General features: G+C 36.8%; 1 protein-coding gene across 2 annotated transcripts in view; it reads left to right on the top strand.

Annotated features, from left to right (window-relative positions):
• AQR (aquarius intron-binding spliceosomal factor) overlaps positions 1–16,727 on the top strand; it is a 99,685-nt gene that overhangs the window by 24,499 nt on the left and 58,459 nt on the right. For both annotated transcript variants that reach the window (XM_021098271.1, XM_021098273.1), the window contains 5 exons: positions 1,159–1,272; positions 3,873–3,976; positions 9,010–9,112; positions 11,857–11,977; positions 15,250–15,391. In XM_021098271.1, the coding sequence (XP_020953930.1) occupies positions 1,159–1,272; positions 3,873–3,976; positions 9,010–9,112; positions 11,857–11,977; positions 15,250–15,391 (584 nt within the window). The remainder of the gene's footprint in view (positions 1–1,158; positions 1,273–3,872; positions 3,977–9,009; positions 9,113–11,856; positions 11,978–15,249; positions 15,392–16,727) is intronic.

A 16,727-nucleotide genomic window follows, 5' to 3' on the forward strand; every position in this document is an offset into this window, starting at 1 on the left:
AATAATTATATATAATTATATAATAAATAATTATAACTAGTATTATAACCTTTTGTTAATCATATGTTATTTTGTTATTGGACTAAATTATGTGCAGTGTAGTCTCACATACTCATATTTTGATTTTATGTCAGTAACTACTGTGCAGTATAATGGATGATGAACATTAATTGTGAGCAAACTGTGCCCTAATACCATGGCTGTATTTCCATAATTTGATGGTGACAGAGGCAGTTGATAGTGTGGAAGTACGTGTATGCACTTGGTCTGCTGCCTTCAGTCAGAACGCAAATGCACTTTGTTTATTGCCTTGGGTAGGAAGACAAAGTATTAGGATTTCCCATAACCTGTAGTGCCATCCAGAGGAAAAGTCTTTAACAGACTTCTTACACTTGCCTTTCAATGAGGGCGTAGTTGGAGATACAATTTGTGTGTGGGTTTGCATACTCTTAAGTTCTTTTATCTTGTACCTTTGAGCATTCATTTTTCCCCCATTCTCTTATTAAATCTCTATCCAGTGATTTTTCACATGTATTCAGATCCTAGTATCTGATCTGCCATAGATTAGAATGAAGAGTAATAAAAATATGGGGTGAATGTAGTTCCAAGTTCTGTTGATGCTGCCACCACAGTAGGAAGGCAGGTCTTCATTAGCAGCAGGAACTAAGCCAAAGAAAGGACTTGATGGCCATGGAGACTGAAGAGAGGAATGAATAACCTATCCTTTCCCACCTTGCTGTTTTTCCTAATAGAAACACAGAGCGAACTGTGAAACCCTCATTCAGAAAATCTAACTGGCCTAAGTAAAACACCTTAGGAGTTCCCTCTAGTGGTATCATTCTGTAAATTGCAGTGATACAATTTTTTTTCCCATTAAAATGATGGACTTCCTTTGATTAGATCCATAATACCTCTTTAGTATTGAAATATGTAGTTTTCTATAAATAGACTTAATTTATTCACAAGGCACATATTTTATTATCACACAAATAAAACGTGTTTGTGTATGTTCTGAAATGTTTGTCAATTTTTACATTCCAAAGCTTTTCAGTGCCTCTGAGAAGGTATATGAACTTGCTTATTATTTTTAATAGTGTTTGTTCATGCTTTCTTGCTCTTGTGTTTACACAGTTTATTAATTTAAATGTATCCTTTCAGCTTTTGGACATGCTTAAGTTCTATACTGGTTTTGAGATTAATGACCAGACTGGAAATGCTCTGACAGAGAATGAGATGACTACAATTCACTATGATAGAATTACTTCTCTACAGGTAATTGAAATGTTATTATAGCTTTTGCTTCTGCTTCATGAAGATGGATTGTAAATAATTTAGGGTTTGTGTAATACAAGTAGGAAAAGATACTAATTTAATGGTGTGTTCTTCTTGAATTTTTAAAATATTGCTAATTCTGATGAATTCATGAAAAAGAAGGCTTTCTGTTATAGTCCTCCATCTTGAGAATCAATATACTGATACTCAGAAGTATTAGTTACTGGGCCAGTTTGCTTCGTTTAACCATGGGCATTTGTTTGTTTTAATGGCTGTGCCTGAAGCATATGGAAGTTCCTGGGCCACAGATTGAATCCAAGCTGCAGCAGTGGCAGTGCTGGATCCTCCAACCTACTGTGCTAGACCAAGGATCAAACAGCTGTCTCCCTCAGGGACCTGAGCCAGTGCAGTCAGATTCTTAACCCTCTGTGGGAATTCTTAAATATGTTTTATTTTATGAAAGAATATTTCAGCTTGACAAAGTACGGTTCAGTATTTTGTACATTTTATAGATAAACATGTACAATAGGACTGAAATTTACCAGTCTGGCTTAGGTTACCCCCAAAGTACCTTTATTTGTTTTTATCACTCATCTTATTTTGTTCTTAACCTCAGTTTTGTCTGGTGGCAGAAAGAAGCTGTGTTTTTGTTTTTGTTTTTGTTTTTGTCTTTTGTCTTTTTAGGGCCGCACCTGTGCATATAGAGGTTCTAATCTAATCTGGCTAGGGGGTCTAATCTGAGCTGTAGCCGCCGGCCTGCACCACAGCCACAGCAACAGCAACGCCAGATCCGAGCTGCATCTGTGACCTACACCACAGCTCACGGCAACGCTGGATCTTCAACCCACTGAGTGAGGCCAGGGATCGAACCTGCAATATCATGGTTCCTAGTCGGATTTGTTTCCGCTGTGCCACAACAGGAACTCTGAAGTTTTTATTAAACCTTAATTTTAAATGATTTTAAAGAGTCTTTTTTTGACTAATGACCCAGTTAAACTTAAGTTCAAATTGTCTTTCATAATCAGTTCCACTATCTCTCAAGGGGTCTCTGCTTTACCTCTTCTTTCTCAAAATGGCATCTGGGGAGGTGGAGACACTGAGATAGCCTCCTTGTTTGGAAGAGGAGTGATTTACATACTGTCCCAGCTCAGACATCTTCCTGCTTTTTGCAGGGTATCAGCATTTTTGTGCTTCCGCCTCTGCCGTTGAAGTGACCATGGCTGGTGTAGTGTGTCATTCTCTTGGCACCAGTAAGACATGATGACCTACTGATGAGGCCCAGCCTTGTTCTTTTTTTTTTTTTTTTTTTTGTCTTTTTTGTTGTTGTTGTTGTTGCTATTTCTTGGGCCGCTCCCGCGGCATATGGAGGTTCCCAGGCTAGGGGTCCAATCGGAGCTGTAGCCACCAGCCTACGCCAGAGCCACAGCAACGCGGGATCCGAGCCGCGTCTGCAACCTACACCACAGCTCACGGCAACGCCGGATCGTTAACCCACTGAGCAAGATCAGGGACCGAACCCGCAACCTCATGGTTCCTAGTCGGATTCGTTAACCACTGTGCCATGACGGGAACTCCCAGCCTTGTTCTTGATGGTGCTGGAGTCCTCTTGAGAGCTGACTTGGCTTCATTTCCAAACTTAGGTCACTTTCAGGCTTGGACTGCAGTGTTGCTTTGCCATTGCCTGTACTAATTTCATGGCAGACTCATCCATCACCTTGGCAACCTTTTGTGTCATCCACTATGGAGCACTTGAAAATTTTGGTTCATCTTTTGTACCACATTGGCATTAAGGAAGTCTAGGATGTTATCTCACACACACTTAACCAAATCAGCACCATGCTTCTTTTCGTGTTTTATAGCAGCTCACCCCATGTTGGTTGGAGGTGTTACTTACCCTTTGAGGTTCTCTCTTCCCAGAGTTCCACAGTAAAGCACACTATGTTGTTGGCCTCTCCCTCAAGATACCTCTTGGGTAAGAATTGCCCTTGGGACTTTCTTTTAGTTTTGTTAGGCCAATTGTTTTTTTTTTAGGGCTACAGGTACAGCAAATGGAAGTTCCTAGGTTAGGGGTCAAGTCACATCTACAGCTGCTGGCCTATGCCACAGCCGCAGCAACGTAGGATCCGAGCTACATCTGCGACCTGCACCACAGCTCACAGCAACACCAGATCCTTAACCCACTGGGTGGGGCCAGGTTCAAACCCACATCTTCATGGATACTTGTCCTGTTCATTTCCACTGAGCCACAATGCGAACTCCAGGCCAATTCTTGGTAATAAAGTGCTTTGTTTGGTTTTTCTCTTCTACTGTCAGTGAAGCTGGCCTTTATGGCTACTTTCATGTATGTTCAAAATACAATTTTAGAAAGCAAAAACTAAATGTTGAACTCTTTGTTTTTATACTCCTACTAGAACAGTTCTGTTTTTTTTCCCATTGTATCTGTTGCTTTTGGATAAGGCATAGTTCACATATGAAAAGCATATAAGAAACAGAAGTGCCTGTGTTTTTTAAAAAATATTTTCCATTATACAGTATATAGGTTGCAATTTACTATATTAATATGTAGACATTAATTTTTTTTTTTGGCTGTTCTTTTCTAGAGAGCTGCTTTTGCGCATTTCCCTGAACTCTATGATTTCGCCCTCTCAAATGTGGCAGAAGTAGATACCCGGGAATCGTTGGTCAAATTTTTTGGACCTCTTAGGTAAGGCAATATGAAGGGACAGCCAAATTTTAATGTTCTTTTTTGCTCTTAGTTATTTTTGCAGTGCTTAAGTGATGTTACTTGTTGCATGAGTGTTATTGACAGCTAGAACTAGTGCTTCTCTCTAGCATTTGTTATCGTTGATTCATTTAAATATAATTATGCATCTCTTTTTTTGGTAAAAAGTTTTTTTTGGGGAACTTACACATTTTTCTTAGTTAAATTTTTTAGAGTAGAAAATAAAGTTGGTATCCGTCATTCATAAACAATATACAGCAGAAACTGGTAAATTTCATCATATGTGATATCAGAGGCAAGACATAGGAAAGTTTTTACATGTTTAAAATTTATTAACTTGGGAGTTCCCGTCGTGGCGCAGTGGTTAACGAATCCGACTAGGAACCATGAGGTTGCGGGTTCGATCCCTGCCCTTGCTCAGTGGGTTAACGATCCGGCATTGCTGTGAGCTGTGGTGTAGGTTGCAGACGCGGCTCGGATCCCGCGTTGCTGTGGCTCTGGCGTAGGCTGGTGGCTACAGCTCCGATTGGACCCCTAGCCTGGGAACCTCCATATGCCGCAGGAGCGGCCCAAGAAATAGCAACAACAACAACAAAAAAAGACAAAAGACAAAATTTATTAACTTGTTAATATTCTCTGACATCTCTGTCTACTAATAAACTTTTTTGAAAATAGCAGTGATAGCATATATTTATTTATTTTGTGGTAGGTACTCTACTGGTATGTAAATAATACTCTGAACATTCATGTGGGAGGAGTAGGTACCATTTTACATATGAAGTAACTGAGGTACAGAATAGTTAAGTACTTTGCCTGAGTCACACAGCAACAGCAATAAGTGGCAGAGATAGGATTTGAACCGAAGTAGTCTAATTTCTGAGCCCTAATACTTTATATATATAGTTACAAGGTATAGTTGACATAAAACATTCTATTAGTTTCAGGTGTACAGCATAATGATTTAATACTTGTATTTATTTTGTGAAATTGGTCACCACGAGTCCAGGTAACGTTCATCTCCATAAATATGGAACTTTCTTGGTCTTATGGTGAGAATTTATAAGATATACTTTCTAAGCAACTTCCAGATAGGCAATACAGTATTACTGATTACAGTCACTGTGCTGTACATTACATCATTTATTTTATTTTATAATTGGAATTTTGTGCCTTTTGATCTCCTTCATTATTTTGCCTACCCTCCACCTTGGGCAAGCACCAGTCTGTTCTCTGTTTCCGTGAACTTGGTTTTAGGGCTTTTTTTTTTGTTGTTGTTTTGTTTTGTTTTGTTTTTATTAAATTTTGGTTATAATTGAGATTATGCAATATTTCTCTTTCTCTTTCTGACTTTATTTCACTTAACATATTGGTCCCAGGATCCATCGATGTTGTTGCAAATGGCAAAATGCATTCTTTTTTATTCAGAGCCCTAACTTTTGACCACTGTGTTCTGTTATCTCCCTGTTTTCCTTAACTCTAGGGAGAATTTATGTTTAGTTAATTGGCTGTTTATTTGAACTGAACTGAAATTGGTTTGGTTGTTGATTTTCATATGAGGGTATAATAACTTATAATATAAAGGCATTGAGTTCCATTGAACAGGCCCACAATGCTATTTTTTTAGTCACTCTCTTTTGATGATCTTTAATTTTTTTTTTTTTTTTTTTTTTTTTTTTGGTCTTTTTGTCGTTGTTGTTGTTGCTATTTCTTGGGCCGCTCCCGCGGCATATGGAGGTTCCCAGGCTAGGGGTTGAATTGGAGCTGTAGCCACCGGCCTACGCCAGAGCCACAGCAACGCAGGATCCGAGCCGCGTCTGCAACCTACACCACAGCTCACGGCAACGCCGGATCGTTAACCCACTGAGCAAGAGCAGGGACCGAACCCGCAACCTCATGGTTCCTAGTCGGATTCGTTAACCACTGCGCCACGACGGGAACTCCCGATCTTTAATTCTTAATTTTTTTTTTTTTTTTTTTTTTTGTCTTTTGTCTTGTCTGTGACATGTGGAGGTTCCCAGGCTAGGGGTCTAATCAGAGTTGTAGCCACTGGCCTACGCCACAGCCACAGCAATGACAGATCCAAGCTGCATCTGCGACCTACACTACAGCTCACAACAATGGCAGATCCTTAACCCACTGAGCGAGGCCGCAACCTCATGGTTCCTAATCTGATGCGTTTCCACTGAGCCATGACAGGAACTCCTAATTCTTAGTTTTGGCTATAATCAATAATGAACATTCTTTTTACTTATATTTAAAAACTTTTAATACTGATTCTTGGAAGCAGATGACCGACTCAGAAGGGCTATGTGTTTAAAATTTGTTATATATCACACAATTATCTTTCAAAAATTGCCACTTACAGACTTAAATCAACAGTGTATGAGGATTTATTTCTCTCCCTACCAACACTAGGTAAACTAGTCTTTCATTTTTGCCAATCCAAGGATAGAAAAATTCTCATTGTTTTACTTTGCATTCTTTGATTATATGTAGTTTTTTGGTTGTTAGCCTTTTCTATTTTATATTCCATTGTTTGTCATTTTATTGTTTGTTTGTTTTTAAAATAAGGAACCTTTATGGATTCTGGATACTAATGTTTTGTTTCATTTGTGTTGCAGTTATTTTCTCTTAGTTCTCATTTAACTTTTAAACTTTGTTTATGGTATATTTTGTCATTACACATATCTTACTTTTCAGTCACATCTTGGAATCGTCTTTTCTTTCTTTCTTTTTTTTTTTTCTTTTTCTGCTGCACCCACAGCATATGGATGTTTCCAGGTCAGGGACTGAATACAGGCCCAAGCTGCAACCTATGCCTCAGCTGCAGCAATGTGAGATTCTTAACCCACTTTATAGGGCTAGGGATCAAACCAGCGCCTCCACAGAGTAAGCTGTGTTGTTAATCCACTGTGCCCCAGCAGGAACTTCTCAATCTTCTTTTTAATAACAATAACAAATACTTTATTTAGAAGACCTTCTTCACCAAAAGATTACAATAATAGTATATTTTTAAAGCATTTTTGTAGGGTTTTTTTAACATTTAATTTAGCTGTATAATCTATCTGAGGAATTCAGAGAGCTCCTTTACATGCTTACAAATTACTGGGTATCTCAACTTTTTTTAATGTGGATTATAGCCATTATATTTACTGTACTAGAAATTAAAACTGAAGAAACTTTAAATAGTTATTTAAAAAATCAATTAAAATCCATTTTATATTAGCATACCTATTGTTAATGAAAAATATATTCTCCAAAATGAAGAAAGTACATAATAAGAGTAGCAGTGTTTTACATTTTTGCAAATCTCTTTATTGTCTGCATTAATTAAAGACACTTGGATTTGCAGGTCTGCTGCTGGATTCAGTGTTGTAAGGTGTTATTTTGACTAAAATAAATGAAGAAAATCCAGTCTTACACAGAGGGAAGTGTATTTTAATAGCTTTTACAAGTCATTAGGAATATTACTCTTTGATAAATATCAAAACTTAACAGTTGTAGTTTCTTAAAAGTTAGTTTCATTGTGGTATCTGAAACCATATCAAGGAAGAGTCATTGCAATGAAAGTTAATTGATTTTAAAAATGGGGAGATATAAGATATATATTTCGTGGATGAGAAGACTCAGTGAAGGTGTGAATTCTGCCCGATTGATCTATAGATATAGTTCAGTTTTAGTCAGAATCTCAGCAGGATATTTTATAGGAACTGACAGGCTTATTCTTAAACTACTATGAAAAGTTAAAGGAATTAGAATAGTCAAAACCATTTTGGAAAAGAGCAGCGTTGGAAGTTTCCACTACCTAATTTCAAGACTTACTGTAAAGTTACAGTAATCAAGACATTGTGGTTTTTAAAACAGGGTAGACATATAGATCACTGAGACAGGGTCAAGTTCAGAAATAGACCACATATGTATGTTAGTTGGTTTTTTGACTAAGCTGCGAAGGCAACTCAATGGAAAAAGGATAATTTCAACAGTGGTGCCAGAACAATCGGACATCTATATGCAAAGTATGAAACAACCCATTCCTCACATCATATACACACATTAACTCAAAGTGAATCATGGACCTAAATATCAAAATTAAAGCTTATATTTAGAAAATGTAGGGGAAAATCTTGTGATTGCACTTTGCAGAAAGATTTCTTTAGACACCAAGGCATAGTCCATTAAAGGAAAAAAAAAACTGGTAAATTGGACTTCATTAAAATTTGAAATTTCTGTTTATAAGACATTGTTAAGAGAATGAAGAAAAATCCCAAACTCGGAGAAAATATTACGTACGTATTTGATAATGCACTGGTATCCAGAAGTCTGGGATCTCAGTAATAAGAAAACAATTTAATTAAAAAATGACTGTAGATTTGAATAGATACTTCACCAAAGATGATATATAGATTTCAGTAAGCCTATAGAAAGATACCTAGCTAGCATCATTAGGCATCATTTGTAATTAGGGAAAAGCAAGTTTAAATGATAATGACATCCCTTACATTTTGCACTATCACTGTTCATGTTAAAACAGTGAAAATAAAAAACCTAAATAATGTCTTGAGATTAGTAGGAAAAAGTGCTGTCTTTGCAGACTCCCCGAAACCATCTTGGGGACCACAAGAGGTTTACAGAAGATACTTTGAGAATGCTGTACTACGGGTTTAACTTTCACTGCTGATTTCATGTATTTGTTGTTCATGTCACAGGCTTATATTTTCTAGGCAAAACTTTTTAAACAACCTATAAAACTATGTTTCAAAAATGAAGTATGTTGAGAGTTCCCACTCTGGCACAGTGGGTTCAGAAGCTGACTGCAGCAGTTTGGGTCATGGGTTCCATCCCTGGCCCTGTGCAGTGGGTGAAGGGATCCATTGTTGCCACAGTTTTGTTTTAAGTTGGAGTTGCGGTTCAGATTCAATCCCTGGCCTGAGAATTTTCCTATGTTGCGGATGTAGCCATTAAAAAAAAAAAATCAAGAACAAAATATTCTGATCTGAATATTCTTTATTCTGCAGTTCAAATACACTGCACCAGGTGGCATCATACCTCTGCTTGTTACCAACGCTTCCTAAAGCTGAAGACACAACTTTTGATAAAGAATTTCTTCTAGAATTGTTGGTAAATATTAATGCTCTTTGCATTTTACATGTGGTGTTTCCTCCTTTATGAATCATTCTTAAGGAGGTAGGTTGTACAGATAGATTTTGGGAGATGCTGAAAATTAGTAGGTAATTCCTTCTCGTTTTGTATTTATATCATCATTTGATTTTTATCACTTTTTTTCATCTCTTAGATTTCTTTTTTCAGGTCTCTTACCTCTTAAAACTGCTTTATGGCATGGATTCATTCTATGCAAATATTTATGAGCAATGTCTGCGCCAGAAACTGGATTCAGGCACAGAGATAACTGGTACCATTCCTGCCTTTCAGAGATCGCAGTTATACCTACACACACACACACACACAAGATAATACATATGTATTTGTGTCTATTTATTTTTACAGTTATTATTTAAATATAGTACCTTGAATATTAAACCATACTTGTATCACTAAAGAACTCAGGAATGTTTAGAAATAGTAAAAGTTTTCACTAAGTGGCTTAGGAATTCTAAGGAATTTCCCAATCATTTTGAGAAATGAGTATTAGTCTGAGCATTAACTCTCAAACTAAAACATTTTTGGTTTTTGGGGGGTTTTTGTTGTTGTTTGTTTTTTAGGGCTGCAGGTGTAGTGTATGGAAGTTTTCAGGCTAGGGGTTGAATCAGAGCTACAGCTGCTGGCCTACGCCACAGCCATAGCAGCATGGGATCAGAGCCTCATCTACAGCCTACACCATAGCTCATGGCAAAGCTGGATCCCTGACCCACTGAGCGAGGCCAGGGGTCGAACCCACATCCTCATGAATACTAGTAGGATTCGTTTCCACTGTGCCACAATAGGAACTCCAAGTTTTTGTTTTTGTTTTTGTTTTTGTTTTTAGTGCAGTTTTAGGTTCACAGCAAAATTGAGGGGAAGGAATATACCTTATTTTTTTAAACTTCCATAAAATATTTTACAAAGTGAATGAGTGTTTAACCATACCCCACTGTAAATATCTAAGTTGTTTGCAATTGTCACTATTACAAATAATGATACAACCTTTATACATGCCTCTTTGAGCCCGTGTGTGGACATTTAGAAGAAGTACCTAGAAGTGAAATTATTTGATTAAAGCATTTATAAAAAGATAAAAGATACAGCCTAACTATCCTGCAAAAGCTCTATATTCCCATCAACAGTGTATTAAAGTATGTCTCCTAAGCTTTTATCAGCCTTGGATGCTATGAGTTGTCCCAATCTTGTCAGTCTCATGGGTTTAAAAAAGTAACTTGTTTTAATTTTTGGTTACCTGACTGCTATAAGGTTGACTTGTCTTTTAGGTGTTTCAAACTATTTTTATACCTATACAAGCATACACTGCATAGTTGTGTATATACATTTTTTTTTTACACATACAATAATGGACATATGGTTTTGTGATATTTCAAGCTAGTACTTCTAATATAGGGTGTAAAATACAGTTCCTTGCTGTAGAGAGGAAGATGATATGCTTGTTTTGGAGTAGTAACAGGAGCAATTTGTAGCAGGTGTTTTAAGCCTGGGGACAGATGTTTAAGTACCATTTGGAGAGAAATCTTTGGGAAGGGTTTTAAATTAACTCAAGTATGGAAAATACTTTTTTACTGATATATTTACTTGCATGAAATGTATGTCTTGCCTCTCTTCTTACAAATCACTTTTCATTGTCTCTGACTGCAAGTGCTTTCTAAAAATTCCTTGTCCTATTTTCTGACAATGTAAAATCTTCTCTGGTAGGTCAGCTTTTGGAGATTAATAATAAATCCTTACTATAGAAAGAAATGAGGGTTTTTTTTTTAGGAACCTTTCTAATGGAAAATGGGTTTGAGTATAAAGTTGATCCTACCTATGCTTTTTAGGGTCTAATAGTTAAGATTTCATCCTTAAAATTTATATAATTATGTCCAAAGAAAACAGTTTTAAAAATTTATAGCACCTACAGCATTATCTTTCCTCCCCTCTCTTAAAGGATTTTCTCAGGCTTTAGAGTCTTATAATATCCAACCAAATTTTGATTAAAGAGTTGAAATATGCATGTTGTTTAGATGATACCACACAATCTTCTTTGCTAAAACAGTGCTATCTCTACTGAAAAGAATGTGACATGTTTCTCAAATATATCATTATTTTAGCACCTCTTAATTAGGTAACAAACATTTCTGTGTCCCTATGAAATTAACAATGGAGGGGGTACATAGAGATCATCAAGTCCAACTCTCAGTGTTCAAAGAAAACTGTAACAAGTTCTTAATTAAACTTACCTGGATCTTATATAGTTTTAATAAAAACCGTAATCTAGGACCTAGGGCTCCTATTTTTCCTTTACATTGGTGAATGCTCTGTGCTGTGGTTTCTAAGGTGCCCGGCACTTTGACACCATTTTACAGTGTTCCATTTCATTTTCATAAGAAACCTAGGAAGAGGATGGCATTCTAATCTGTTCTACTGAAGGGGAAACACAGACTGGGGAGGTTGAAGTAACTTGTCCAGCTTTCACATAGCTCCTAAGTAGAGGTGCTGGGAGTTGAATTCAGATCTGTCTGATTTCCAAATCTGTCACAATCAGTACTTTCGTCTTTGATTTATGGAGAAAATAGAAAGGGAGGGGGAGAATCTCTTGTTAAGTGCAACAGTAACTGAAAGACACGAAACTTCTCATTCTATGCTTATGGTGAATGTCTCCATAAATTATTTTGATTAAGAAAAAGATGCTTCTAACTCTCTAAATCTGTTTCTTTTAGGTATCTCGTCATGAACGTCGAATTTCCCAGATTCAGCAGTTGAACCAGATGCCTTTGTATCCAACTGAGAAAATCATATGGGATGAGAATATTGTTCCGACTGAGTATTATTCTGGGGAAGGTATGATAAAGAAGTACAGTATTCAGATGTGATAGGAAACTTAGTTTAGAATTCAGCATATGTAGCAGAACATACTCCTATTTGCTATATACAATAAGGTGATTTTCTGGTACCCTCAAGTTCAGTTTTGGAAGCTAGAAACTATTCAGTATTTAAAATGCTTAGGATTAACATTTTTATTAAATTTAACCATCCCCTAATAATTGTGTGTGTGTGTATTATCCTGTATAAAATATTATACATTTTAAAAGACCTAATAATACAAAAAGTATAGCCTTCATTATGTTACTGTAATAGGTTTTGTTTGGTAGTGTTTTATTTTTCAAAGCCTTTTTAGAGGCTCTTGAATTTCTTGTAGAGTCAGCTAATGACCACCAAAATAAACACATTGTCATTACTTAATATAAACCCTTAGTTTTGATCCAAAATGATGTTACCTAGTATATTCACCTACCTCTTTCAACAGATATGTTTCAAAATGTTTTCACTAATTCTCTGATGGTGATGATTTGCCACAATTTAGTATGTGCCAAAGTGCATTCTGACACATTTTGAAGGTGTATTTCAAAAAATTTTCAGGCAGTTTTCTTAACGACAGTATTGTTATTAGAAGAGATAGGGCCGTTTTAAAAACATCACCAGTATAAGTATTGGTATATTTATTTAAAAGAAAATTGTTAACTTCAGAATCATGTGCTGGAGCAATAATTCCTATAAACCCCATGCATGAAAATTGTCCTGGATTTCAGAAGTCAATCTTCGTATCTTTTCATGTTCTGACAGTGGTGAATGTATTGTTTTCTCACTTTTTTAATTTGTTCATACTAAAAGCATTTATGACCATATATGTATGAATCTAATCCTTTGACTAATCAGTCCCTAAAAGGCGAATAACACTTAAGGATATTTTGCTTTTTAATAAAAAGTTTGTGTCCTTAAAAATATAAACAGTCTCATATCTAGCTTTTGGTACTATTCAATGATGCTGGCCTGCATTTAAAACGTATTTTGCTTAGTATAAAGTGTTCCTTTTCTTTTCTTTCATCTTTTTAGGACCACACATGCGGCACATGGAGGTTCCCAGGCTAGGGGTCTCATGGGAGCTGTTGATGCCGGCCTACGCCAGAGCCACAGCAACACCAGCTCCGAGCTACATCTGCAACCTACACCACAGCTCATGGCAATGCTGGATCCTTAACCCACTGATCGAGGCCTCATGGTTCCTAGTCAGATTCACTTCCACTGCGCCACGACAGGAACTCCTGACTTGGCTAAGTCTTGAATATTTGGCCCACAAACTCAAGTTTCCGTTGACCAGGAAACTGTATTTTTGGTCCCAGTGTTCTGTGCTATGAAACAGGCAAGATCAAAGCTAATACTGCAGACTCCCTCCAACTCCAAAGCAGAGAATGTTAGTGTAAAATTGGGATAGATTTAAAAAAAAAAAAAACAAAGCAGAAGACATGTAAAGAAAGTCTTTGCAAAGTGTTGCCTTAAAAAAAAAAACAAAAAACCTTTTATTATAAAATAAACACAAGTATGGGAAGCCCCACAAAATATAGATAGCGTAACATAACACAAATTATGTTAAGGGAAATCCCATAAAGCCTTTGTAATTACCTTGTCAGCTATTCCAGAACCCTCCCATGTGCCCCTTCCTTGTTATTGCTTCCTCCCTCCACTTGAAAGCAACTATTTATTGACTGTTACAGCAATTACTGTCTCACATTTCTTCATAGTTTCATCACCCATGTGTTCATCCCTAGACATTGTAGTCAGTCTTGTACATTTTTAAATGTCTTTTACTTACAGGTACCCCTTCTATCCCTTTCTTTTCTTTCTGTTCAAGTATCTGACTTGTTTGATCTCTGTAGTTTTCCACGGTCTGTATTTTCTCTGACTCCTCACAGTACTGTTCAGCATGTCTCCTTTTCTCCTTACTTTTCCTGCATATTGCCTTGATCAGGCTAGTCGCTGTATGGCAAGATCCCTGGTGGTGGTGTATTCTTTCATCAGGAGGCCCATAATGTCTGGTTGTCTCTCTTTTTGTGATATTAGTAGCCGTCAGTGATTAATGCCTAGATTGTTGATTCATTGAAGGTTACAAAAGAGTGATGTTTTAATTTTTTTAATGAAAGTATGTCATCAAAAGAGACCCATGAACTTTTCCTCAGCTCTGGCTTGAAAGAAATTGAATTAGATTATAAGTCGGAGTTTACTAACATTAATGATATGGAATTTTTGTGCATTCATGTTTCTTGCTTTTAGGTGCATTATTTCTTTGGTAAATATGGGTAGGTATGATGAAAATAATACAATTTGCTAATAAAATGTGTTTTGGGGTTCTTCTTTTTTCAAATTTTTGGTATTTCTGCTGAGAGCATGGTTACTTACTATCCAAGGGAAATAATGTTAGTGAAGATAATGGAAAGAATATTGTTTGTTAATGTTGTCAGAGAAGGGAAGTAACTCGAGCCAACATTTTATCCTTAAAGTCTAGCAAAAAGGCAAAGGTTCAGAGCATTGAAAATCATTAAAGATGGTGTTGTGTAATGTAATATACTAATTCAGTTTCCACAGTAAATTTGATCATGGGCTATGTTTATGGTAGCATTATTTACTTTGAGATTTGTTGGATTTAAATTAAGCGGTAAAGTAAGAATTTGAAACTGTTAGGTTGTTTTTTTTTTAATGATTTTTATTTTTTTCTGTTATAGCTGGTTTGCAGTGTTCTGTCAATTTTCTACTGTACAGCAAAGTGACCCAGTCACACATACATTTATACATTCTTTTTCTCACATTATCCTCCACCTGAAACTGTTAGTTTTAAGTATCTTTAAATACTTTTAGAAGCACTGTTTGCCTATGAATCATTAGTATGCAGGTTACATGTATTAATTAAATGCATTCTTTATTCCTAACCTTTTTTTTTTTTTTTTTTTTTTGCAACACCTGTGGCATGTGGAAGTTCATGGGCCACAGATTGAATACGCGTCACAGAAGCAACCTGAGCTGCTACAGTGGCAACACCAGATCCTTAACCCACTGTACCACTAGGGAACTCCTATTCCCAATCTTAATAGATGGCATATATTAAGTTGGTTTCAGTTTCTACGTGGAAATAAAAAGACCTTATCAAATATGCTATATTTTAGACACCATTAAATTCGATTCTTACCAATCTGTGGTGCTTTTTAATATATGCGTATATATATGAAATCAGATGTTTGATTAAACAAATAAATCAAATTTGAATTTTTTTTCCTTTTCAGGTTGTCTTGCTCTTCCCAAATTGAATTTGCAGTTTTTGACTCTTCATGATTACCTCCTAAGGAACTTTAATCTCTTCCGCTTAGAATCAACTTACGAAATTAGGCAAGACATCGAGGATAGTGTCAGCAGAATGAAGCCATGGTTAGTAAATTGGTTCCACTTGCAATGAATAGATGCAAATAGGATTGACATACTTCTGTCAGAAACTTCACGGGTGTATCTAGAAATAATATATGTGGTATAAAGAGGCCCTTTAAGAGATAAGATATTTACTCTTTGAAAAATTCTTTAATATGAGTTAGATATATGCAGAGTGTTAAAATAGAAAATATGTATCTGGGTACTAGAAAGTGGGGCTGAGGGTAAGGGAAGAGGGGTCGTTGTTCTGTGGGGTGGGGTGGGAGGGAGAAATGTAGCAGGGAGTAGGTTGGGCATTAGTAGAAGGGTAAAGAGGGAAGAGTGTGGCTGTCCAGTAGACCTGTGTGAGGGCAAGGCAGTTTCAGTCCTGGGAGCAGCTTATGATAAAGGGGTACTCTTTTACCCCAACTGCCCTTGTGGCTGTCACCACCAGTCTCAGTCAGCCTCTCTAAAGGACCTGGCAGGAGATGAGGGGCATAGTTGAACATCGCACAGAGAGGAACATTAGAAGAACTGGCCGTCCATCTGTAGATTGCCTAGATTGCCTCGAAGAGACTAAATCATGAGCATTTACTTTTAAGGCTTGTTGAGTAGGTTTTGTTATTTGGGGAACTTTTAAACTCTCTGCCTGCCAATTTATGTTTGGAACTCCTTCGGCTAAGAAAAGACTCTCACGTTGTTGTAGGCAGCTCTGCATCATAAGATTTGTGAAGGTTTGGGAGTTCCCATCGTGGCGCAGTGGTTAACAAATCTGACTAGGAACCATGAGATTGCGGGTTCGATCCCTCAGTGGGTTAAAGGATCCGGCGTTGCCGTGAGCTGCGGTGTGGGTCTCAGACGCGGCTCTGATCCCTCGTTGCTGTGGCTCTGGCGTAGGCTGGTGGCTACAGCTCCGATTAGACCCCTAGCCTGGGAACCTCCATATGCCTCAGGAGCAGCTCAAGAAAAGGCAAAAAGACAAAAAAAAAGATCTGTGAAGGTTTATGCTTTTTAGATATGACTGACTTTGGGTAAATGCCCATCATTCACTCTTTCATTCTAAGTATGAAATTAGTAGACATAAGTTATATGTGACAAGTGACTATAAATGAGTAAAATAATTCTGTAAAATTATTTTACATTATTGTCACACCATACATACATATGTACTTGTACTGCATTCTGTGTGAAAAGCTTAATGTATTTTGAGTGTGAACAGATTCAGGTGCCTTCCAGGCTTCTCTCCTTACTAATTACAGAGAGCTACATGGACATTGTGATTATGATCTGTTTTTTTCACTTCCATATTTTATTTCATACAGAGTTCTATTTTTTTAATTAATTATTATGTGAAAAGTTA

Source organism: Sus scrofa, chromosome 1, assembly GCF_000003025.6.
Source record: "Sus scrofa isolate TJ Tabasco breed Duroc chromosome 1, Sscrofa11.1, whole genome shotgun sequence".
Classification (NCBI taxonomy): domain Eukaryota; kingdom Metazoa; phylum Chordata; class Mammalia; order Artiodactyla; family Suidae; genus Sus; species Sus scrofa.